The sequence below is a fragment of the Cetorhinus maximus genome, chromosome 2, assembly GCF_964194155.1.
Source record: "Cetorhinus maximus chromosome 2, sCetMax3.hap1.1, whole genome shotgun sequence".
Taxonomy (NCBI): Eukaryota; Metazoa; Chordata; class Chondrichthyes; order Lamniformes; family Cetorhinidae; genus Cetorhinus; species Cetorhinus maximus.
In genome coordinates, this window is record NC_135880.1 from 87,822,009 (window position 1) to 87,848,417 (window position 26,409).

At 44.4% G+C, this 26,409-nt stretch overlaps 1 protein-coding gene across 1 annotated transcript in view; it reads left to right on the top strand.

Annotated features, from left to right (window-relative positions):
- Window positions 1–26,409, top strand: part of LOC144691231 (uncharacterized) — a 341,534-nt gene that overhangs the window by 129,834 nt on the left and 185,291 nt on the right. The window contains exon 10 of the mRNA XM_078559280.1: window positions 10,715–10,766. Coding sequence (XP_078415406.1) covers window positions 10,715–10,766 — 52 coding nt within the window. The remainder of the gene's footprint in view (window positions 1–10,714; window positions 10,767–26,409) is intronic.

Below are 26,409 nucleotides of genomic sequence, written 5' to 3' on the forward strand. Positions count from 1 at the left end.
TAAAGACTTGGGGGGAGATATAGAGTAAAGGGTTAACATCAGAAACACACAATGCTGATGTAATGATAATGCAACACCACATGATTGAGTAACAGAGATCTGGAGGGAGAAGTTCCAACCTCATGCAGGAGTCCTATTTTGTATGTGGTAGCTATAAATAGAGAGAAATTGTTTTAACAAACTACAGCCTCAAGCAGCTTCTTTGGGAGAATAGACAAGCCCTTAAGGACCCCATTTAGACCCCAAACGTATGATGAAACAGGTTGGAGAAGCTTCCAATAAACCAACAGAGGCACTTGAGAGTCCTTTCTTTGGTGAGAAATAGGCTTAAAAATCTGATCATAGAGAAAAGGTTGTTTGTACACAGGGGTGGGCTGACTTTCAAGGATGGCTGCATCAAAAAGTATTATTGGGCAACTGGGAGAGTATACAGCCATGTCCAAGTGTCTTTCAGCACATATGTGGAATGGCTAGAGATGTTTTTCACTGCTAATAATATCCTCGAAGTTCCTGATAAACCAACTGTTAATCATGCAGTGAGGGAAAGGAAGTTTTTGACTGAAGCAGGCCCAGAAATGTATTTTTTTCCCTTTATTCTTTCATGGGATGTAGGCATCGTAAGCAAGGCCTGCATTTATTGCCCATCCCTAATTGCCCTTAAACTGAGTGGCTTGCAATGCAGATAAGAGTCAACCACATTGCTTTCTGGAGTCATATATAGGCCAGGTAAGCATGGCAATTTTCCTTCCCTAAAGGACATTAGTGAACCAAGTAGGTTTTTACGACAATCAATGATAGTTTCATGGTCACCATCACTGAGACTAGCTTTTTATTCCAGATTTATTAACTGAATTCAAATTCCACCAGCTGCCGTGGTGGGATTTGAGCCCATGTCCCCAGAGCATTCACCTGGACCTCTGGATTACAAGTCCAGCAACATTACAACTATGCCACTGTCTCCCCAAATGTTCCAAAAGTGTGAAATGCTCAAGAATCTGCTCGCCTCTACCGAGCCAAAAGACACGCTGCTGTCAGACATTTTGTGAAAGCTTGAGCAGCACTACAATTCCTAACCGTTAGAAATTACAGAAAGCTATTGGTTTGGAGCAAGGAATCAGTTGCCCAATGAAGGCATTTTACTGCGGCCTTGAAAAAGCTACCCATTCATTATCACTTTGGAGCATTTCAAGAGAGAGCATTGCGGGACAGATTTGTATGCCATTTAAAAAGTGAACATATTCGCAATAAGTTGCTGACATTGCCGAAATTAACTTTCGACATAGCTTGTCAAACAGCTTTGTCCATGGACATGGCAGAATGTGACTTGGGAGAAGTTAGAGTTAACAACTTTCAGTCGCCTGCTAAAGTAAATAAGCTGCATATGAGTAAGCAGAAGGCCCCAACAATGGCAATTAGCAGTGGCAGAGGCACGACAAAGTCCTGTTATCTGTGCTTGGGTCAACATTAGGCACAGAATTGTGCCCAGAAGGCAGAGTGCTACAGCTACAAGGAGAGGGGTCATCTTGCCTGGGCATGTCGGAAGAAGGTAAACAGAGAAAATTCTGGCTGGAGGAAACAGTAGTCACAGCATGCGATTGTCAAACATCAGCAGGTCGATGAGAGGTCAGTTGAGATTCATGTGATCTGAAGCACAAGGATGTCCAATAAAAATTCACAGGGCATCATGATCCAAATACAATGGGATGGAGCTCCAGTAAACATGGAGATCAACATGGATGCATCCATTAGCCTGATTCCTGAATTGCTATCGTGAAAAGTTGAGTCAACATCAGCTGGAAAAATTGCGAATAGAGTTACACAGTTATGGAGGAGAGAAGAATCTCATAATTGGAAGTGTGTTGATTCCAGTCACATACAATGGGCAATGGGCAGCACTGGGAGTGGGGGCGGTGGGGGAGGAGCAGCAGGGAAGAGTGGGAATCTGTCTGGGGCAAGTTTAAGAGACTGTCCAGGAAATGAAGCCAGACTGGGTAATGTTTAAGAGACTGTCTAGGGAATGAAGCCAGGCTGTCCAGGGGACATGTTAGAGGGCTCAGCATGGCAAGCATGCCTTGGCCCTGGTCTTGGGTGGGGGAAGGCCTCTCTGGGCAGTGACAGTCTTAGAGAAATATGTCAAAAGGGTGTGGCCTGTGACTTACTGCATTTGGACCTGGGGTTAGAAGGATGGTACTGGGACGCAGAGGGCACAGTTGCAGTCAGAGGAGGCAGTTGGATCCAGTATGGTAAAGTTCAAATCTCATGGAGGTTAAGTAGATGGTCTCATGATGGTGGTGTGGTGGTGGTGGTGGGGGGGTGGGGGGGGTTTGGGGGGTGGGTGTTGAGGGGGGCGGTGGCGGTCCCTGATATTCAAGCTGCAGCTGGCCTCAAGAATGGGAGGGTCAGGTTCACAAGAGGCATGAGGACGTCAACATTGAAGGAAACCGGGGTGGGGGGGGGGGGTGGTGGGTGGGTGGGTGGGTTTGTGTGGTAGGGGTGGGGGGGTGGAAACAAGAACTCTAACATGAATAATAATGTGGTCAAGGGTAACGGGAGGAGACTGAGTGATCACAGGAGGAAGAGGAATTAGGAGGCGGTAACTGTGGAGGAGGATAGGAGGAGCTTGGTGGGTGACGGGCAAGTTGGAAGGTGCTGGAAGCACTCATGAATTGTGAGTCTTCACCTTCATCTTTTGAAAGTAATGCTGCAGTTCAAAAAAGCTATCAATAGAAATGATATGGGAGGGGAATCAAAGCAGGAGGGAGGAGTTAGTTGCTCCTCTTTTGGGTCTGGTGAAAGGGCACCCTATTAATTATTTGCTCAAGCCGTGGAGAGCTAGGCTCAGCTGAGAACTGTTCTCGAGGTTCAGATGCCCATTGAAGGAACATTGATCCATGGCTAATGGGTCGCATTCCTGCGAGAATCCATTACGGTTTGGAGCTGACGTTGAGTATGTTGACCGTCTGCCCCTGACAGATGCAGGAAAGAAGGGATGGAGGTGAATTCACCTAAAGGGCACAACTCCTGGGCAGCTGTAGATGCACACTCTGAACCTCTAAACTCCCTGCTAAATGATCATGGCTGACAAGGCACAATGCAAAAAACCTTTCCATCAAGCCAGGACAATGTTCTATCTTTAGAGTGTCTATGGTAATGAAGGCAAGCTGACAATTGCCTGTCGCACACGGCTGTCATCACCCAGGTCAATGCACAATGTCTCCGTGTACAGTCATGTATGAAGGGGAGGAACACCCATTTGTCACCCTCCGGGATGTCCTTCACCTGCAAGGGTTGGGCTGCGCATGACATGTCTAGACAGATTGAGGCCAGGCCAAGAGCTTAACACTGGCCTGCTGGATTGGAGATGGAGGGAAACCTGTTAAGGATATGCTCAATAAATTAATCCATTTGATTTGCTCACAGATACAAAGAGACATGGAGGATGCAGGCTGCAGCCAACCTTGCCTTGGTTCTGTCTCTCATAGAAATGAGAAGAAGAAAGGCCCATCATAGATTGGCACTGGGCCAGGAAGAGCAGCAGCCTGAGCAGCAAGAGGGTGCGGAGCCCCAAGAAGTCCAAGATGCTCCCAAGGAGGAGCAAAGGCAATGCTGACCATTGGCTTGACCACAGGTATATCACAGGCGCCGCTGATATATGGAAATGAGTGAAAGGCAGTGCCGCAGGTACCTTCACTTATTCAGGGATGTGGTAGCTCACATTTTGCAGCTTCTCTGGGACAAACCGTGGCCCAACAACCTGGAGAGCATCCCATGCTGGTGGCATTGAAGGTCAGCACCATACTGAACTTTTTTGTCAGCGGTTCCTTCAGGACCTGTGTAGCATCTCCCAATTGGTGACACACAAATGCATATGGGAGGTGACAGATGCCCTGTTCACGAGATGCACCAGTATGTCCAATTCTGCATGAATGCCGAAATACAGGGTGCCAGAGTGGTGGGATTTGCAACAATATCTGGTTTCCTGCAAGTATAAGGTGCCATCGACTGCACACATGTGGCCTTGAGAGATCCCTGGCAGCAGCCTTTGAGATTCATCAATCAAAATAGATTTCACTCTTTGAACATCCAGCTAATTTGTGACAACAGAAATCAGAGCCTGTATGTTTAAGCCCAGGAAGTTCGTATGACTCTTACATTTTGAGCCACTCGCAGGTGCCACAGATATTTGAGGGACCTTGACAATTGTAGGGCTGGCTCCTCGGGGACAAGGGATACCCCTAGATGATGCGGCTGATGACGCCAGTTCGCAGCTCACAGAGTGCTGCTGAGGAGAGGCATATTGCTGCACATGCCTCTACTAGGTCCATAATAGAGCAGACGATAGGCCTCCTGAAGATGTGTTTCAGTTGTTTGCACCGCTCCAGTGGGGCTCTGTAATACCCACCACAGAGAGTGTCTAGGATTATCATTGTCTGGTGAACCCTGCACCCTGCAAAGGGGTGATGCCTTGCCTGAGGGAGACATGGAGGACCGAAATGTCTCCTCCGATGAGGATGACATTGAAGGGGTTAGAACTGACAAGGGCAGGATGTCGATGAGCCACATGAAGAAGCCAGAGCAAGGGTATGACATGGCTGACGTACCTCTGACAATCTGATACCTATCAGATTCCAGGAGGAGCAAAGTGCTGACACATTTCACAATTGTTTCATTTTCTCGCCTTTGCTGGCTGGAAAGCCCAAGCATCTTTTTGTTCAGAAGCATTATTTCTCTCAAAAGTTCCATGTTTTCTTAGAGCTTAATGATATATCAGTACCCACCGTCTGCTCTGATGTTGGGTTGATCATTTGAATGCACTAAACAATGGTTACATGTGATAAATGGCTGCTGTAGAACCTGTACAGCAGCCCCTTCTCCCACAGCCTTAGACAACTTTAACTAGACTAGTGATTTCATTCATGCTCTCACCAAGTCAGTGTGCATGGCAGCTTATCAGCTTTTATACCAAGGATGCACTCCTGTCATCCTGATGCCTGGTCCTGAAGGGGGGCCGATCAGACAGATCACTTTTTCAGCCATAACCAGATGGCTGGGTCAACAGATAACAACAGCATGAGAGTACCATGTGCCCCCTTGACATCGCTCCTCAATGCAGATTGATGAAACATGATCATGCTCCTGCCCTGCCCCCCCCCGATCGCCACTCGTGCTTCATAAACCAAGATCCCTTGACATCTTTATCATGCTGTGAGGTTTCGAGGTTTCTTTGTAGTATTCTTACTGAGAGTGCCACACCTGGACTTTGTTTTGCTGATCTACACCCACTCAGGACCCTATAATCGTCGAAACTCATAAATGTCTGTTTTCTTGATGGCCTTAGCATTAGTGTGAGACCGTGAGCTGACATTTTGGGCAGGCTAGCCAAGGTGGAAATGTTTCCTGCATGGACTCTGCAGAGGCCAGAAAGAGCTGGTTATGCATTACATTGATGGCATCATAGTCCTTGAGATGGTCGAGCACACAGGCCCATTCTATGCTCTATGTCCTAATTCACTAAAAGCCCTGTCATGCAGTGAGTTCAAAATCAATTTAAGTGCTAACCCTTTACCTGAGGCTGACTGACATCTTTGATAAGGAGGATAGCAGATCAAACAACTCTCCATGTAAGGTCTAGCAAAGGTTTCAGCCAGATGAACGCACATCTCTTAAATCCTACACTCAAACCCCTCTTGCAATCGAAGCTAATGGGCCTGTTGTATCCTTACTTGTCTCGATCAGCTGCATGGTCGCTGAAATTGACAAATCACCAAGGAATGACATTCACAATTGAATGTGTCCATCACACCTTCCTCCAGGCAATTAGGGTAGCCTGTGGATTTCGATTGTTACAAAGACAGTGTCCAACTACAGTCTCCCGCCCCTGAAACTGCGTTCACAGTTAACCTTGGCGCACACATAGCTGATTTATGTCCCCATGAGTAACCGTGCCATCCACACACAACTGAAATCAGTGCAACAGAGCAGGAGATGCTATGAGCTCAATGCACACATTTCATGGTGAGCAGCGAGAATTGGCTGACATGAGTATTGGCCAGGCAGCAAACTGACAACTGATAGCCAATGCCTAATCTTGCACATGTGGGATTATAGGCTAATCTCCCTGATGATAATGTGGGAGAGCTGAATTAATAGAAGTTCCTGATCGGACTCCGATGAGGGCCAACGTTCTGGAGCCTTAACTGACTGCTGGACATTGAAGCAACAATTAGCAAAATGGAATCCATGAGACTTGCAAACAATTAAATTAAAAATAGATGTGTAGACTATATACAGTGAATGTACACTCTGCGCTACCTGTGTGCATTCAGTATTTCTTAACCTTTCTTTGCTACCACTGTGCCTAGGCGTAGCCCTGACATCTGCAGCTGAGGCAGAGACAGCCTGCTGATTGCTGTGCCCTGTTGACTGAGATGACTTTGGCGGCTGTCCTCTGGTGGCCTGAGACCTAGAGGGCGCTGGTCTGCTAAGGGTCTCCTGCTCAGGTCTAGGCGCACGCTTCTCGACCTGACCTGTTGGAGGTGATAGGGTCACTGGCAGAGAGGAGGTGGAACAGCAGGGCACCCTTGGTGTGCCCTGCGCCAGTGTCCCTGGGGTGCCTGGCTGGCGCTTCTCCTCCTTGTAGGTGCCCGATGGCCCTTCCCTGACTTTTTGAGGAGAAAGGGCACATGGGGGGAGGTTGAGGTGCCCTATCCTCACCTCGCCTAGCCGCTGCTCTACTGCTCCCATGGCTAGAGTGATGGAGTGCAGGTCTGTGCGCACATCTGGTGGAAACTACACGTTCTGCTGGACCTGGGTCTGCAAGTCAGCTGCCTTCCTTTCCATGGAGACAGCCAAGCGCTCGCATGCTGGAGCCATGCCAGCAGACAGAATGTGTACAGACTCCTGTAGCCTTTGCTCTAGTCTGCTGATGGCCTCTGGCAACTCTGCCTGATGTTCCCCTGCCTGTTTCTGCTTCTCCAAGAGGTCTGTTAGGGCCGAGTCTAGAGGCTCATCATCTGAAACAAAAAAAAACCTGGAAAAACTCAGCAGGTCTGACAGCATCTGTGGAGAGTAACACAGTTAACGTTTTGAGTCCATATGACTCTTCATCAGGACTAAGGAAAAATAGAAAAGAGGTGAAATATAAGCTGGTTTAAGGTGGGGTGGGGGTGGGACAGGTAGAGCTGGATAGAGGGCCAGTGATAGCTGGAGATTGCCAAAAGATGTTATAGACAAAAGGACAAAGAGGTGTTGATGGTGGTGAAAATAGCTAAGAAATGTGCTAATGGTGACATTAAGGGTAGAAAGCAGGACAAGCAAGGTATAGATAGCCCTAGTGGGGTTGGGGTTGGGGGAAGGGATCGAAATAGGCTAAAAGGTAGAGATAAAACAATGGATGGAAATACATTTAAAAATAATGGAAATAGGTGGGAAAAGAAAAATATATATAAATTATTGGAAAAGGGGGGATCGGAAAGGGGGTGGGGATGGAGGCGAGAGTTCATCATTTAAAGTTGTTGAATTCAATATTCAGTCCGAAAGGCTGTAAAGTGCCTAGTCGGAAGATGAGGTGCTGTTCCTCCAGTTTGTGTTGAGCTTCACTGGAACATTGCAGCAGGCCAAGGACGGACATGTGGGCATGAGAGCAGGGTGGTGTGTTGAAATGGCAAGAGATAGGGAGGTCTGGGTCATGCTTGCAGACAGACCGAAGGTGTTCCGCAAAGCGGTCACCCAGTCTGTGTTTGGTCTCTCCAATATAGAGGAAACCGCATTGGGAGCAACGAATGCAGTAGACTAAATTGAGGGAAGTGCAAGTGAAATGCTGCTTCACTTGAAAGGAGTGGTTGGGCCCTTGGATGGTGAGGAGGGGGGAAGTAAAGGGGCAGGTGTTGCATCTTCTGTGGTTGCATGGGAAGGTGCCGTGGGAGGGGGTTGAGGTGTAGGGGGTGATGGAGGAGTGGACCAGGGTGTCCCGGAGGGAACGATCCCTGCAGAATGCCGCCAGGGGTGGTGAAGGGAAGATGTGTTTGGTGGTGGCATCATGCTGGAGTTGGCGGAAATGGCGGAGGATGACCCTTTGAATGTGGAGGCTGGTGGGGTGATAAGTGAGGACAAGGGGGACCCTATCATGGTTCTGGGAGGGAGAGGAAGGCGTGAGGGCTTTGCTCTCATCATCTGAATTGGGTTCAGCAAGGGCCTGGTCTCCTGCAACCCTCTGAGTGTCAGAGACCTCTGCTGTCACTGCCTCTGCCTTCTGTGAACCCGTGTCAGTGATGCGCTCACCAGATTGTTATCCTGAGCCTGCTCTAGAACTAGGAGCCACTGAGGTGCTTGTATCTGCTCTGGTGGAAGGTGTAGGTGAGGCTTCCTCCGTGATGTGGGCTTGGGTCTGGGGCTGTGGCGTGCCCTTTTGGATCTCCTCTTCTGTTTCTTGCTGGTCCCTGGAATAGAGAAAAGAGAGATTTAGTGATTGACTAAGCAGGCTCATAAATTAAAGATCACTCACAGCCAATGTGTGCAAATTGGAGCGTCATGTTCAGCCGTCCCGCTACCCAGTGGGAATCACTCTGACTTCCCTGCCCGCCATGGAGCTTAGACTTCAGAGCAGATGATTCTGCCCACAGGCTGCCATTTGGCGAAGGCACACAAATATGAAGTATTTCAAAACTCTGTAGAGTATTTGGATCACAGACTAGACAAAGATGGGTTACACCCACCAAGAGTAAGGTTCAAGTAGTAAGAAATGTGCCACACCCTCAAAATATCTCTGAGCTCAGATCTTTTTTGGGCCGAGTGAATTACTACAGTAAATTCATACCCAATTTGACAACCTTATTATATCCGTTGAATGAATTATTGAGGAAGGGTGTTCCATGGAATTGGACAAAGGAATGTGACAAACAATTCAAATTGTCAAAGCCCTGTACTCTCCCTATTTCCTTCTTGAATGAGTCCCAATGCTCTGACGCAGATTTACCTAAAAGTAGCTGCTCCCAGTCCACTCTGGCCAAATCACATCTGATCTTATTAAAATCTGCCTTCCCCCAATTTAGAACTCTGATTTCTGGCCCATCCTTGTCCTTTTCCATAACAACCTTGAATCTAATGGAGTTATGATCACTATCTGCAAAATGCTCCCCCCACTAATACCTCTACCACTTGCCCAGCTTCATTTCCCAAAATTAAGTCCAGGACCACCCCCTCTCGTGTAAGACTTCTACATACTGACTTAAAAAGCTATCCTGGATACCTTTTAAGAATTCCGCTCCCTCTAAACCTATCACACTATGACTAACCTAGTTAATGTTGGGGAAGTTGAAACCTCCCACTACTACTACTCTATTATTTTTATACTTCTCTGAAATTTGCCTACATATCTGCTCTTCTATTTCTCTCTGACTGTTTGGGGGCCTATAGTACACTCCCAGCAATGTGATTGCTCCTTTTTTGTTTTTCAGTTCTACCCATATGGCTTCATTTGAGGAGCCTACTAAGATGCCATCCCTCCTTACTGCTGTAATTGATTCCTTGATCAATATTACAATACCCCCTCCTCTTTTACCTCCTTCCCTGTCTCGCCTGAAAACCCTATATCCTGGAATATTAAGCTTCCAATCCTGCCCCTCTCTCAACCATGTCTCTGTGACAGCAACGACATCACTACTTCCATGTGTTAATTTGTGCCCTCAACTCATCTGCCTTATTCGTCAGACTTCTTGCATTAAAATAAATACCATCCCACCTTGTCAAACTCCCTTGTGCCTTAACTGGCCTACATCCCATGAATGAATAATTAAAAAAAAATATCTCCAGCAAAATTTATGCCATCATGACACATTCATACTTGTCAGATGCTGGTCAAATGGGTCGACTGAAAGTAACAAAGGCTGCTTTTCCTTTAGCAGGCAACCACAGAGCAATTCATCGTAGTTGAGAAAGCAACAAGCTGAAACTTAGTAGCTTCTTTGTATTTTAAAGATGGTCAGTGAGAACAGTAGCCTCAAATGCATCCCTCCACCAATGAGACATGCCCCAGTTGGACTAAAAATGGTATGCGCATCCACCCAAAATTTGTGAATGCCACAACTCCCTATTTTGGACAGGTTCAAGAATGCATCAAAGGGTTGTTCTGTCCTATCTCAGATTGAACTTCATCTCAAGAAAGTCCCCCAGAGAAATTTCAGGACTTAATACCTTTTAATGTGTTCTGCATTATGGATGTCAAATTCAGTTCTCTGTGTCACCACTGGGTGGAGCAGCTGCTGTGTTATATAACAGAAAGACATTTTCTTGTTTTGTGATAAACAGTAGCCTATACAAATACAATGTGAGCATTGCATTGATATTTAAAGTCAGCATAGGTAATATACTTCATCATGAAGATGTGCTATAAAAATTAACGTGTAGAGCAGTTAAGAACTAAACCCAATATCCTTTAAATTTAGATACTTTTTTTTTTAAATGACAATTTTATACCTCATGGACTTGTACAATTTGTTCTTTCTTTATATTATTTGCCCTTGATATGTATTGAATTAATTAAAATGAAAATAGGCTGGATAACAAATGTTCTACATTTTTTGTGGAATTGGAGACAATGGAAGAAATCTTCAACACAATAATAAAAATTCAGATTTTGTTTTTATTTTAGTTGCAAAAGATGAAAAACTATTGCTCATCATATTTGACTAGTTTTTTTTATTTTCCTACAATTTAGGAAAATGAAAAGCAGCAAGAACCTTTTCGTGAACAATATGATGAACTCAAAGGTATTGGAATAACTGCTTACAATCACTATGGTATAGCCTCAATTTTGTGCACTCCCATTCTCCACATTCTCAATTATGTGTGCTGTTTTATTGAATTATGGGATGTCAACAGGAGTCAAGACCATCAGCAATATGTTTATTTTTGCTCACTCCATTTTGTTCTTACCAATAACTGGAACAAACCGATAATTTGGTTCACAATTGTCCCACTTATTTGTCTATGATTCCTGAGAGAATTGTCCAATTTTCTCCCTTGAAAGCAGCCATGCTTGCCCTCAAATTGCGAACATGACATCAGCTGGTAGTGTTGCATTTCAACACAAATGCACTTTGCTCAATGGCACAGGTGTGTCTTTAAACAGTCAAGTTTATTGTTGACTTTACACCTAGTAATACTGATCTATCAGAGGCAATCTACAATGATATTCAAACTTATGCTTTCTGGTTGATTGTTAGAAGTGCAAGTGTAAAACAATTGGAGTACCAAAATGAAGTGTACCTCTTTTTCTAGTTGATTATACATTTTAAATAGATAATCATCATAATATTTCCTTTATTCAATTTTTTAACAATATCAAATCTTCTTGATACATCTGCCGGGTCGACGATGGCCTTAAAATTATTTATCTGAAAAATATATTAAATGTTTAGTAAGATTTCTGTGCTCCTGATCATTACAACCATCATTGTTGTATTTACAAGGATAGGATTTTCAAATGAGCATTACACTATTAAATAAAAACAGAAAATGCTAGAAAAACTCAGCAGGTCTGACAGCATCTGTGGAGAAACAGAGCTAATATTTCGAGTCCGTTTGACTCTTCATCAGAGCTAAAGAGTAGAAATGAGAAGGAATTTATACTGTTGGATGGGGTGGAACAGGTAAAGCAGAATCACTACTAAAGTTCAGTGCCATATAATTGGAGATGGCCCCTTTAATCCTACCACTCTGCTGAGCTCCAGATCTGACTGTGATAAGTTCATGAATGTTGAATGGATACTGATCTATTTCTGAGCAGTGAGAAAATCAGACGGACTAGCATGGCTTGTGGTTACCAGACTGCCATGCAGGAATGCAATATTTCCAGACGGAGATACCTTAAGTAGCTTTGCACCTGCTGGTAGACAATGAAGTAGCACATTTGTGGAGATCTGGGAAAATGCCACTTACTACATTCTTACCAATAAATATATGAGTCTAGGATTTAAAATTGCAGTCAGCCAGATTGGAATGAAAATAGAGTAGATAAGCTGCTGCTTCTTGTGTAAGACACCTTGCAGCTTTACAAGTGGATGTAAGTCACAGTACTGTGTGTTGTTAGGCAGAGCACCTTGAACCCTGCAGCAAATTTATGTAGGCCACATTCATTCACAATGTGACAATAATTGCATGCTGGACTGAAATACCATTTGTGCAGGAGATGTGATGTTCTTGCATGGGGAGTGCAAATCTTGTTGAGTGTAGACCATTGTTTTCGGGAGAGATCAAACACTGGAGCTGTACTGTTGAATCACTCGCCAGATCCTTGTTGGAGATCTTGGTGTCAGCCCAGAGGTTGTGCCATTTGTCCTTTTTGTCAAAATCTGCATCGCTGAAAGTATTCACAGAGCTCCAGAAAGATTTGGGTGATTTTAGTCGCATATTCAGTATGTTCTGAAAGTCTTAGTGATCCTAAGATCATAAGACATAGGAGCAGGAGTAGGGCATTCAGCCATTCAAGCCTGCTCTGCCATTCGATAAGACCATGCCTGATCTGATTGTAGCCTTAACTCCACTTTCCTGCCTGTCCCCATAACACTTAACTCTCAATGAAAAATCTGTCTAACTCAGCCTTGAATATATTCAATGGCCCAGCCTCCACTGCTCTCCTAATCTCTGTCTTAAATGGGAGACCCCTTATTTTTAAACTGTGCCCCCTAGTTTTAGAGGAAACATCCTCCCCACACCTACCCTGTCAAGCCCCTTAATAATTTTATGTATTTCAAGAAGATCACCTCTCATTTTCCTAAACTCCAATGAGTATATTGTTAGGAAATAGAGACAGTGTAAGTAAGTTATATTGGTATTTGTAAGTGTTAGGAATGAGCTTTAGCTTTGGTCTCTGGGTTTGATTTGTATTTCTGTACCTGTGCGTTAAGAAAGGTCAAATTGAGCTTTAGTTTCACTTTAAAAAGGTGCCTGCATTTCTGATGAGTTTAGTGACTCCTCAAGGAAAGGCAAACAAACAAGGGTGGAAGAAACAAAAACAAAAGTTGCTGGAAAAACTCAGCAGGTCTGACAGCATCTGTGGAGAGAAAGACAGAGTTAACGTTTCAAGTCCGTATGACTCTTCTCTGGAGCAAAGAGGACAGATAGCCAGTCGCAAGCTAAAGAAAAACCCCAAAATACAGGGGAGTGGAAGAGGGGAAAGTCCAAAGAAGACCTTCTTGTCAAAGGAAGGACAGGAACCTGGGAAAAGGCAGTGTTAATGAAGTTAAGATTGGGGGGCAGAGAGAAAGGCTCCAAGCTTAAGATTTAAAGAGCCAAAAGCTGCAGAAAGATTTAAAGTGAGAACAGCTTGCAAGAGGCAAGAAAGTACATAGAGACAACTGAAGGTCTGTAACGCTTTGCTATGGGCATGTGACACAGTGGTGTACTGTTGACGGCTGAGTCGGTGAGAGAGAGTGTGCGGAAGACAGCTTGAATCTCCTAGGGGAGAGGAATATCAGAAGGAGAGTTCAAAACCCTGGATGTGAACCCTTGTGGAAGGCGTCTGAGAGAAAATGTTGGTTTGGGAGAAGATCCCAAGGCGAGGTTGTGGAGAGTGGAGATTGGAAACCCTCATGTAAAAGATAGAGTGCAATGAGACCGGTTAGCTCACGGTGTGACAGGTATCTGGGGGGAGTTGAGGAGAGATCCATGGCATCTGGTTGAGGTGGCATCTGTCACTTGGTTTCAGAGTGTGGTATGTCTGACCACAGGATGCCCATTGATATACATGGACTGTGTACGTACTGTGGACATTAGAGTATAAGATAGCTTTTGTGAAATGTGTTATCCTTACATATCTGTATATATCTGTAAAGGTATAGTTGTGGGTGAAGGAGCATTGTAATATAGTTCATCTCTTCTTGTTGAATGAATGTTTTATTCTTTTGTTAAAAGTTCATCAGCTGACTCCTGTGACTCTGTTCAGTAGCTACTCTCCACATATCTAAATAAACAAATAACAGTTAGGATCTATCAAGCTGGGTTCCACTCTGGGATCAGACTTGTCCAGGGGTAACCTCAGCTGGGATCATAACAACCTGCTCAACCATTTCTCATAAGACAACCCCTTTATCCCATTCCTTTATCAGCCTAGTAAACCTTCTCTGAACTGCTTCCAATGCAAGTGTACCCTCTTTAAGTAAGGAAACCAAAACTGCACACAAAACATTCTTACCACCATCCCATTAACATCCTGGGAGTCACCAATGAACAGAAACTGAATTGGATTTTCCATATAAATACTGTGGCTGCAAAAGCAGGTCAGAAACTGGGAATTCTGGGGAGAGTAACTCACCTCTGGACTCCCCAAAGCCTGTTTACCATTTACACTCCACTTGCCTGGATGAGTGCAGCTCCAACAAAACTCAAGAAGCTCGACACCATCCAGGACAAAGCAGCCCACTTGATTGCCACCTCATCCACCATCTTAAACATTCACTCCCTCCATCACTGATGCACAGTTACAGTATTGTCTAACATCTACAAGATGCACTGCAACAACCCACCAAGGCTCCTTCAACAGCACCTTCCAAACCCACGACCTCTACCATCTAGAAGGACAAGGACAGCAGATGCATGGGGACACCACCACCTGCATGCTCCTCTCCAATCCACACACCATCCTGTTATTATCCCAGCTGATGGTACTACTGGACAAGTCAGATCCCTGGGTGGAACCTGGCTTGATAGATCCTAACTTTTATTTTTTGTTTAGAAACATGGAGGGCGACTACTGAACAGTGTCACAGAGTCTACTGATGTACTTTTAACAGAAGAACAACATTTATTAAGCAAAAAAAAAAACTATATTACGCTACTACTTCACCCACAACTATACCTTGACAGATGCATACAGATTTATAAGGATAACACAAGTTAAAAATAAAAATAGCTGGGAAACTCGCAGACCTGACAGCATCTGCGGAGAGGAATATAGTTAATGTGTCGAGTCCGTTTTCAACACACCACCCTGCTCTCATGCCCACATGTCCGTCCTTGGCCTGCTGCAATGTTCCAGGAAGCTCAACGCAAACTGGAGGAACAGCACCTCATCTTCCGACTACGCACTCTACAGCCTGCCGGACTTAACATTGAGTTCAACAACTTCAGATCCTGAACTCTCTCCTCCATTCCCACCCCCTTTCTGATCCCCCTTTTTCCAATAATTTATCATTTTTAAAATATATTTTTCTTTTCCCACCTGTTTCTATTATTTTAAAATGTATTTCCATCCATTGTTTCATCTCCACCTTTTAGCCTATTTCGATCCCTTCCCCCCACCCCACCCCCACTAGGGTTATCTGTAACTTGCTCGTCCTGCTTTCTATCCTTAATGTCATCCTTTAGCTAATATCACCACCGTTAACACTTCTTTGACCTTTTGTCTATGACATCTTTGGCAATCCCTTCTTTGCCTCCACCTATCACTGGCCCTCTATCCAGCTCTACCTGTCCCACCCTCCTCAACCAGTTTATATTTCACCTCATTTCTATATTTCCTCTTTTCTGATGAAGAGTCATATGGACTCGAAATGTCAACTGTATTCCTCTCCACAGATGCTGTCAGACCTGCTGAGTTTTTCCAGTTATTTTTATTTTTGTTTCAGATTTTCAGCATCCGCAGTATTTTGCTTTTACACAAGTTAAAAATCTATCTTATACTCTAAATGTTTGCAGTAAGTATACAGTCCTTGTACTATTAGGCAGTCTGGGGTCATTCGCACCACACTTCATGTACCACTGATTATCCACATTGATGTGCCGAGGACTGTGTCCAAGCATTTTGTGTGGCTGCTCTCTGCCCACACAGCTGCAGTATTTTGGTGAAGAGTATAAAAGACTAAGGCTAGCAGTACAAAGAATGTATGCATTGGATCCCTATTGTTCCTGTTGACTTCCAGATTATGTTTACTCTGGTCTTGGTCTTTTCTGTGACCCTTTTCGAGTATTCATGGTATCTAAGTCTGTGGTCGGCGTGACTCCAATGTACTTAGAGTATGGTTTGTTCTTGATCAGTTTGCTGCAAAAGGTGACCTGGAGTTCCCTCTTAGCCAGTTGGTTGCTGAGGTGGAAAGCAGTGACTGTGGTCTTAGTTGGGTTTAGGCAGAGACGCCAGTAGTTGAAATAATGCTTCATGACTTCTAAATCCTGGGACAAGATGCTGCTGAGATTCTCATAGTTGGTTTAGCAAGGGCCTGATCAGGTGATCAGGCCCATGCTAAAGCAACCATTTCTAGAGATGGTGGCAGGCATACCATGCACATAAAAGTTGAAGAGAATTGGGTGTAAAATGGAGAATTGGGGAAGTCCTTCATTCGGGGTCTTTGTGGAGCTTGTTTGGTCTCAGGGTGAAACTCTGTATCTTTGATTGCTAAGCAAATAGGTAAGCTATATTTTGCCTGCAAAATGAGCGACTGCAGTTCAAAAGTAATTTATTAATTCTGAAGTGCTTTGGCAGAAAGCTCCAATGGGAAAGATGCTATGCAAATATAACCTTTGTTTAATGAATGTGTCTTGAAGCACTGCTAGCAAGAGACTTTAAGCACAATTGGAATCAAGAAGGGATGAAGATAATTGTATTTCATAGAACCTGAATTGTTTAATTCATGGTATGTGAGCCATATACTTTATAAAATATAGTTTTCTTTAGAATACAATTAATACTACTCTGGAGGAGCAAACCTATGCATGGGTAATGTAGGGTATGGAAGAAAAATGAATAAAGTTCAGTAAATGATATAGGGCTGTAAATGATGTATTTACAAGCTTAAATGGTTTCAAAAAGTGTTGACTTTAATCCTGAAAGGTTCAAAAGCCCAGTCTCACTGGTATTTTGTGTGAGTGGAGAAAATAATAGTGAAGCTGCTCAAGTTAGGCCTCACAGGAAAACCTTCACCCCTGGAGGCTATGCAGTCCAGTAAGCACAAAAAGGCTACTACACAATCTCCAGCATAGTTGCTAGTCATTATTTTGAGAAACAAGGCAGTTTAAGCCTATAAGATTTTTAATAAAAGCAGGTCTTGATTATGTGATCCTGTGGCAGTGTCAGTAGGATCACATACATGGCATGCTGTGAATGCAGAGAATCTGCACCCATGGATACATCCCCATGCTTTATCTTAATTGGCCTGCAACTCATTTTATTTTATCTAGATTCCCAACTCACATGCACATTTTTGTGTCATTTTCAAAATTCTGAATTTTTCCATTAATATACCCTCATTTGTGAAGATTTCAAATAACAATAGGTGAGGTGAGAGTGACTGCCCTATACATCAAGGCAGCATTTGAACGAGTGTGGCATTAAGGAGCCCTAGCAAAGCTGGAGTCAATGGGAATCAGGGTAAACTTTCCATTGGTTGGAGTCATATCTGGCACAAAGGAAGATGATTGTGGTTGCTGGAGGTCAATCATCTCAGTTCCAGGACATTACTGCAAGAAATCCTCAGGGTAGTGTACTAGGCCCAACCATCTTCAGCTGCTTCAACAATGACCTTCCCTCCATCATAAGGTCGGAAGTGGGGATGTTTCCTGATGATTGCACAAAGTTCATGTAGCGATTATAAGTAAAACCTTTCATACTATTTTGGGGATCATGTGACTGTACAGACGAATCAGCCCTAAGCATGGGTAATCTTAGGGGTGGAACTTTCTCGTGGTAATCTTGGTTCAAGCACGTAGCTTCATCAGGAGCTCTGTAAATAAAGTTTACGGATTCTAACAAGAAACCTGTCCGGTATACCAAGTTTATTATAATTGGTGACGAGGATAAATAGCTCTGACGCTGCACCTCGCCTCTTGAATGTGAGTATTTTGATTTTTAAGGGAAGAAAGAAAAGCATACCCACCAGGCATACCACTCTTTAGCAGAATCGACCCGTACAACTCTTTCATGGAAGACTGGAGTCAGTACATAGAGCGCCTAGGTTTCTACATTGCGGTGAATGAAATAACAGCGGAGAAACAGAAAGCAATTCTTCTAAGTGTCTGTGGGAGCAAGACATATAACCTCATCCATAGTCTGACAGCCTTGAATGTGCCAAATTCCAAATGTTTTAACGAGCTAGTAGACCTCGTGAAGGCACATTTTCAGCCTAAGCCATCGTTAATCATTCAAAGACTCAAGTTCAACTCTACAGTAAGGGCCCCGGGTGAGTGAATTGCAACGTATATCATGAGGTTAAAACTGTTAACTGAGCACTGTGACTTTGGAGATAGTCTGACATGTTGCAATGTCATGTTTGGTTTGCGGCGTACACCTCTATGCCATTCAGCGCCGTTTACTTGCAGAAGCGCATCATGGAAATAGTGCTGGCAATGGAGAGTGCTGAGAGGAACTCGCAGGCTTTGCACAGTGTGCAACATGGCGCCATTCTTCAGTTGGAGTGGGATCCTACCGCTGGACGTGGTGTGCAAGTGGGACACAGTCCCTACCACTCGAGAAACAAAAAGAAATACTGGAAGCATCTCACCAGCGATTCAGAAATTAAATTATTACCAACATGGGGGTAACCATGTAAAGCAAACCTGCAGATTTAAAGAGGCAGACTGCCACTATTGTCACAAAAAGGGGTATGTTATAAAGCATTGCAGGGTGAAAACAGGACAGCCAATCAGACAGCAGGCCAAGATGATTGAAGTGTACAATGTAAATGAACCAGAAGCTGCTGACACCGATACCTATTCCGCATACAATCTCCAGGTAAGGAAAACTGAACCAATCACCATCACCCTTCAAGTAAATGAGAAGCCTCTAGTCATGGATGTTGACACAGGAGCATCAACCACAGTGGTGGGAGAACACATCTTTAAATACCTAAGCGAAGGTATATAGCCACTGAACCTGGAGAAAACCACGGGTCAGCTGAAGACATGCATTGGAGAGGCAATATAGGTGAAAGGCATCACTTCTGTATCTGTATCCTACAGGCAACAGACAGCCCGGCTGCCAGTGATTGTTGTAACAGGTGAAGGGCCTAGCCTTCTGCGCCACGATTGGTTGAAAGGAATTAAGCACAACTGGTCAGAAACTTTTCAAGTTAGAACAGGAAGAAATCCTGAATTGATAAGGGAATATGATGGTGTCTTTTGGAATGAGATAAGAGAACTGAAGGACTTTCGCAGGATCCCTCAAGTCACAATTGGTTCCATGGGAAAATCATGAGAAGAAACGAAACGAATGCAGTGCCACTCTGAAGCAACTGAAGAAACAGTTGGCAGAAAAAACTCAACAATGTTCAATGTTCCAGGTGGAAGCCAAAAGATACAAAAAGGAGACAGAAGAACTGAAGAATCAGTCGATTGAGACCAAAGAGGCACTAGAAGGAAAAGTCATGGAACTTTCCAAGATGTGAATAGATAGCTCAACCCCCGAACTGAACCAAGTTAAGATTTCACCAGTGAGAAATTTGGCCGACCATGAAATCAAAATGAAGGATGAGACAAAACTCTATGGCAAACACAAGAAGGAAGGCAGAAATCAATTCTGAAAGGCCAATAGGACATGTCTCCAGAAACCTCTGCAGCCGAGAAGGGTTACTCACAACTTGAAAAAGAAGGCTTATCCGTAATATTTGGAGTAAAGAAGTTCCATCAATATTTGCATGGTCAACATTTCACCATAGTGTCAGATTACAAGCCACTATTGGATTTGTTTAGTGAAGATAAAGCAATTCTGTCAATAGCCTCTGCCAGAATTAAAAGATGGGCTTTGATTTTGTCAGCATATGAGTACACCTTTATGCACTGTCTGGGTATGCATATAGCAAATGCAGATGCCCTCAGTCATCTTCCTGTGCCAGATAGCATTATACATGCTCCAGTGCCCCAAGAAATTGTATTTGTGTTGAAGTTTCTGGACTCCTCACCAGTCTGTGCGAAGCAGATAAAGAATTAGACAAACCGGGATCCAATTTTATCAAGAGTCTGAGAACAGGTATTGCAAGGATAGTCCAATGTACAAGTCTCTGAAGTGTTAAAACCATTCTATGCCCATAAAACTGAATTAAGTTGTCAAAGTGGTATCTTGTGTGGGAGTAAGAGCCGTCGTCCCTTCATAAGGAAGAGAACCACTCTTGACAAATTTTCACAGTGCGCATCCAGGCATTTCGAAGATGAAGGTGCTTGTATGAAGCTATATCTGGTGGCCAGGTATAGACAATGATATAGAAAAAATGGTTAAGCACTGTCTCCAGTGTCAGCAACAGCGGAAGTTGCCTATTTCAGCTCCACTGCATCCGTGGGAGTGGCCCGGTCGACCCTGGGTTAGACTACATATAGACTATGTAGGGCCATTTTTAAGTACCATGTATTTAGTGATCATTGACGAGCATTCTAAGTAGATAGATGTGTATGAAGTTAGATCACCTACATTGTGTGCAACTATTGAAAAGCTGCACCAATGTTTTAATGTACATGGCCTACCAGAAGTCATTGTTTTGGATAATAGCACTGCTTTCACTAGTACAGAATTCCAGAGATACATGAACTTAAATGGAATTAAACATGTCAAAACAGTACCATATCATCCCTCATCCAATTGGTTAACAGAAAGAGCAGTACAAACTTTTAAAACAGGAATGAAGGGGAGGCAATGGCGTATTGGCATTGTCGCTGGGCTAGTAATCCAGAGACCCAGGGTAATGCTCTGAGGTTTGAATGCTCCTGGGTTCGAATCCTGCTACGGCAGATGGTGGAATTTGAATTCAATTAAAACCTGGAATTAGAAGTCTAATGATGACCATGAAACCATTGTCAATTGTTGTAAAAACCCACCTGGTTCACTAATGCCCTTTAGGGAAGGAAATCTGCTGCCCTTACCTGGTCTGGACTACATGTCACTCCAGACCCACAGCAATGTGGTTGACTCTTAAATGCCCTCTGAAATGGCTTAGCAAGCCACTCAGTTGTAACAAACCACTACAAGGTCACAAAAATGGAATTAAACTGGACTGACCACCCAGCATCGGCCTAGGCATCAGAAATGACAACGGCAATCTCAGCCCTGTCAACCCTGCAAAGTCCTCCTTACTAACATGTGGGGGCTAGTGCCAAAATTGGGAGAGCTGTCTCACAGACTAGTCAAGTAACAGCCTGACATAGTCATACACAAAATCATACCTCACAGGTAATGTACTAGACAACACCATCGCCCTCGCTGGGTATGCCCTATCTCACCAGCAGGACAGACACAGCTGAGGTGGTGGCACAGTGGTGTACAGTCGGGAAGGTGTTGCCCTGGGAGTCCTCAACATCGACTCCGGACCCCATGAAGTCTCATGGCACCAGGTAAACATGGGCAAGGAAACCTCTTGCAGATGAGTCAATACATCTCCATGTTGAACACCACTTGGAGGAAGCACTGAGGGTGGCAAGGGTGCAGAATGTACTCTGGGTGGGGGACTTCAATGTCCATCACCAAGAGTGGCACGGTAGCACCACTATTGACCGAGCTGGCCAAATCCTAAAAGACATAGCTGCTAGATTGGGTCTGCGGCAGGTGGTGAGGGAACCAACAAGAGAGAAAAACATACCTCATCTTCACCAACCTGCCAGCTGCAGATGCATCTGTCTAAGACAGTATCGGTAGGAGTGACCACCGCACAGTTGTTGTGGAGACGAAGACGTACCTTCACATTGAGGATACCCTCCATCGTGTTGTGTGGCACTTCCACCGTGCTAAATAGGATAGAGTTCAGATAGATCTAGCAACTCAAGACTGGGCATCCATGAGGTGCTGTGGGCTATTATCAGTAGCAGAATTGTACTCAAACACAACCTGTAACCTCATGGCCCACTATATCCACAATCTACCATTACCATCAACCCAGGGGATCAAACCTGGTTCAATGAAGAGTGCAGGAGGGCATGCCAGGAGCAGCACCAGGCCTATATAAAAATGAGGTGTCAACTTGGTGAAGCTATAACACAGGACTACTTGCATGCCAAACAGCATAAGCAGCAAGTGATCAACAGAGCTAAGCGATCCACCGACCAATGGGTCAGATCTAAGTGCTGCAGTCCTGCCACATCCAGTCGTGAATGGTGGTGGACAATTAAACAACTCACAGGGAGGAGGAGGCTCCACAAATATCCCCATCCTCAATGATGGAGGAGCCCAGAACATAAATGCAAAAGATAAGGCTGAGGCATTTGCTATAATCTTCATCCAGAAGTGCCGAGTGGATGATGCATCTCGGCCTCTTCCAGAGGTCCCCAGCATCATAGGTGCCAGTATTCAGCCAATTCAATTCACTCCACGTGATATCAAGAAATGGCTGAAGGCACTGGATACTGAAAAGGCTATGAGCCCTGACAATATTCCAGCAATAGGACTGAAGACTTGTGCTCCAGAACTTGCTGCACCCCTAGATAAGCTGTTCCAGTACAGCTACAACACTGGCATCTACCTGGCTTTGTGGAAAATTGCCCAGGTATGTCTTGTACAGAAAAAGCAGGACAAATCCAACCCAGCCAAATACCGCCCCATCAGTCTACTCTCTAACATCAATAAAGTAAAGGAAAGGGTCATCAACAGTGCTATCAAGCGGCACTTGCTTAACAATAACCTGCTCACTGTCACCCAGTTTGGGTTCAGTCAGGACCTCTCAGCTCCTGACCTTATGATAGTCTTGGTTCAAACATGGACAAAAGAGCTGAACTCCCGAGGTGAGAGTGACTGCCCTTGACATCAAGGCAGCATTTGACTGAGTGTGGCATCAAGGAGCCCCAGCAAAACTGGAGTCAGTGGGAACCCGGAGAAAAACTCTCCACTGGTTGGAGTCATACCTAGCAAAAACGAAGATGGTTGTGGTTGTTGGAGGCCAGGCATCTCAGCTCCAGAACACCACTGCAGAAGTTCCTCAGAGTAGTGTCCACGGCCCAACCATCTTCAGCTGCTTCATCAATGACCTTCCATCCATCATAAGGTCAGAAGTGAGGATGTTCACTGATGATTGCACAGTATTCAGCACCATTCGTGACTCCTCAGATATTGAAGTAGTCCATGTCCAAATGCAGCAAGACCTGGACAATATCCAGGCTTGGACTGGCAAATGGCAAGTAACATTCACGTCACACACACGTCAGGCAATAACCATCTCCAACAAGGGAGAATCCAACCATCGCCCCTTGATGTTCAAGGGCATTACCATCACTGAATCCCCTAGTATCAACATCCTGGGGGGTTACCATTGACCAGAATCTGAACTGGACTAGCCATATAAATACTGTGGCTACAAGAGCAGGTCAGAGGCTAAGAATCAAGCAATGAGTGACTCACCTCCTGACTCCCAAAAGCCTGTCCACCATCTACAAGGCACAAGTTAGGAATGTGATGGAATACTCCCCACTTGCCTGGATGAGTGCAGCTCCTACAACACTCAAGAAGCTTGACACCATCCAGGACAAAGCAGCCTGCTTGATTGGCACTCCATCCACAAATATTCACTCCCTCTACCACCGACACACAGTAGCAGCAGTGTGTACCATCTACAAGATGCACTGTAGAAATTCACCAAGGCTCCTTAGACAGCACTTTCCAAACCCATGACCACTACCATCTAGAAGGACAAGGGCAGCAGATAGATGGGAACACCACCACTTGGAAGTTCCCCTCCAAGCCACTCACCGTCCTAACTTGGAAATATATCACCGTTCCTTCACTGTCGCTGGGTCAAAATCCTGGAACTCCTTTCCTAACAGCACTGTGGGTGTACCTACACCATATGGACTGCAGCTGTTCAAGAAGGCAGCGCTTCACCACATTCTCAAGAGCAACTAGCGATGCACAATAAATGTTGGTCCAACCATATCCCATGAATGAATTTTTTAAAAAATTATCCGAAGGAACTTTAGAAACATGAATTTCAAGATTTCTTCCCAATTAGCGTATGACTCCTCATGCAACTATGGGTTCAACATTGTCTGAATTACTAATGAAATGTTGCCTTCATACAAGATTGAGCCTGCTATTCCCCAACTTAGAGGGGAAGGTAGAGAAGAACCAGAGTAGTCAGAAAATGAATCATGACATTCACAGTAGAGATCAAAAATTTACTCTGGGAGAGACAGTTTTTGTGTGAAATTTTGAAACTGGACCTCATTGGGTTCCTGGTATAATTGTCTCTGAAACAGAACCTTTGTCGTCCCAAGTGGAAGCGGAAAACCAGATTGTTAGGAAACATGTGGACCATCTAAGAAGTAGAGAGACACTCCAACAACCAGTTACTCAACCTGAAATTGAAGTCGAGCATTTGATCCCTGAGGTGCCAGATCGACATAGAATAGACATACCTGATGAACCTGTTGAAGTAAATAATTCTGAACTGCGATTGTCTAAGGATGTCCCTGAACTGCAGTTCCTGATCAATTCGATCCAGAGATAGAATCTCAAGCCGTAGAGCTACATCGCTCTACCCAAATCAGAAAACCACCTCAGAGACTTAATCTATAATTGCATGAGCTGTATATGTATTGGATGCATTGGTGGTCAGCTTCCAAGAGTCTATAGACTCTGGAACAGTTCCTACAGATTGGAAGATAGCCAATGTAACCCCGCTATTTAAAAAGGGAGGTAGAGAGTAAACAGGGAATTATAGACCAGTCAGCCTGATGTTAGTAGTGGGGAAAATTTTAGAATCCATTATAAAAAACTTAATAGCTGAGCACTTGGAAAACAGTGGCAGAATCGGACAGAGTCAGCATGGATTTATGAAAGGGAAATCATGCTTGACAAATCTACTGTAGTAGACTTGATGAGGGGATGCCAGTGGATGTGGTTTATTTGGACTTTCAGAAGGCTTTCGACAAAGTCCCACATAAGAGATTAGCATGTAAAATTAAAACGCATGGGATTGGGGGTAGTGTATTGAGAGGGATAGAAAACTGGTTGGCAGAGTAGGAATAAACGGGTCTTTTTCTGAATAGCAGGCAGTGATTAGTGGGGTACCGCAGGGATCGGTACTGGGACCGCATCTATTCACAATATATTAGATTTAGATGAGGGAACTAAATGTAATATATCCAGATTTGCAGATGACACAAAGCTGAGTGGGAGGGTGAGCTGTGAGGAGGATGCAGAGATGCTTCAGTGTGATTTGGACAAGCTGAGTGAGTGGGCAAATGCATGGCAGATGCAGTATAATGTGGATAAATGTGAGGCTATCCACTTTGGTAGCAAAAAGCAGAAAGGCAGGTTATTATCTGAATGGCGATAAATTGAGAGAGGGGAATGTGCAACAAGACCTGGGTATCCTTGTACGTCAGTCGCTGAAGGTAAGCATACAGGTGCAACAGGTGGTAAAGAAGGCAAATGGTTTGTTGGCCTTCATAGCCAGAGGATTCGAGTACAGGAGCAGGGATGTCTTGCTGTAATTATTCAGAGCCTCGATGAGACCCCACCTGAAACTGTGTGTAGTTTTGGTCTCCTTATCTGAGGAAGGATGTTCTTGCTATAGAGCAAAAGTTTACCAGACTGATTCCTGAGATGGCGGGACTGACATATCAGGAGAGGTTGAGTCAGTTAGGATTATATTCGCTGGAGTTCATAAGAATGAGGGGGGATGTCATAGAAACCTATAAAATTCTAACAGGGTAGATGCAGGGTAGATGCAGGAAGGATGGTCCCAATGGTGGGGGAGTCCAGAACCAGGGGTCACAGTCTGAGGATATGGGGTAGACCATTTAGGACTGAGATGAGGAGAAATTTCTTCACCAACGAATGAATTCGCTACCACAGAAAGTAGTTGAGGCCAAAATATTGTATGTTTTCAAGAAGGAGTTAGATATAGCTCTGGGGCGAAAGGGATCAAAGGATATGGGGAGAAAGCGGGAGCAGGGTATTGAGTTGGATGATCAGCCATGACCATGATGAATGGCGGAGCAGGCTTGAAGGGCCGAATGGCCTACTCCTGCTCCTATTTTCTTTGTTTCCAAGTTTCTATATATTTGTATATGTTATGGATTAAGATATTCTTGTAAATAAGAGATGTAAAACAAAATTAAAGGGGGAGGAATGTAATGATTGTAAGTAAAACCTTTCATACTATTTTACAGACAAATCAGCCTTAAGTGCAGGTAATCTTACGGGTGAAGTTTTCTAATGGTGATCGTGGTTCAAGCATATAGCTTCATTAGGAGCTCTGTAAATAAAGTTTACTGTTTCTAACAGGAAACCTGTCCAGTACACCACGTTTATTACAGTTCAGCACCATTCGCAACTCCTCAGGTACTGAAGCAGTTCATGCCCATGTGCAGCAAGACCTGGGCAACATTCAGGCTTGGGCTGATAAGTGGCATGTGACATTCATGCCAGGCATTGGTCATCTCCAACAAGAGAGAGTCCAATCATTTCCCTTTGACATTCAATGGCAGTACCATCGCTTAAGCCCCCAC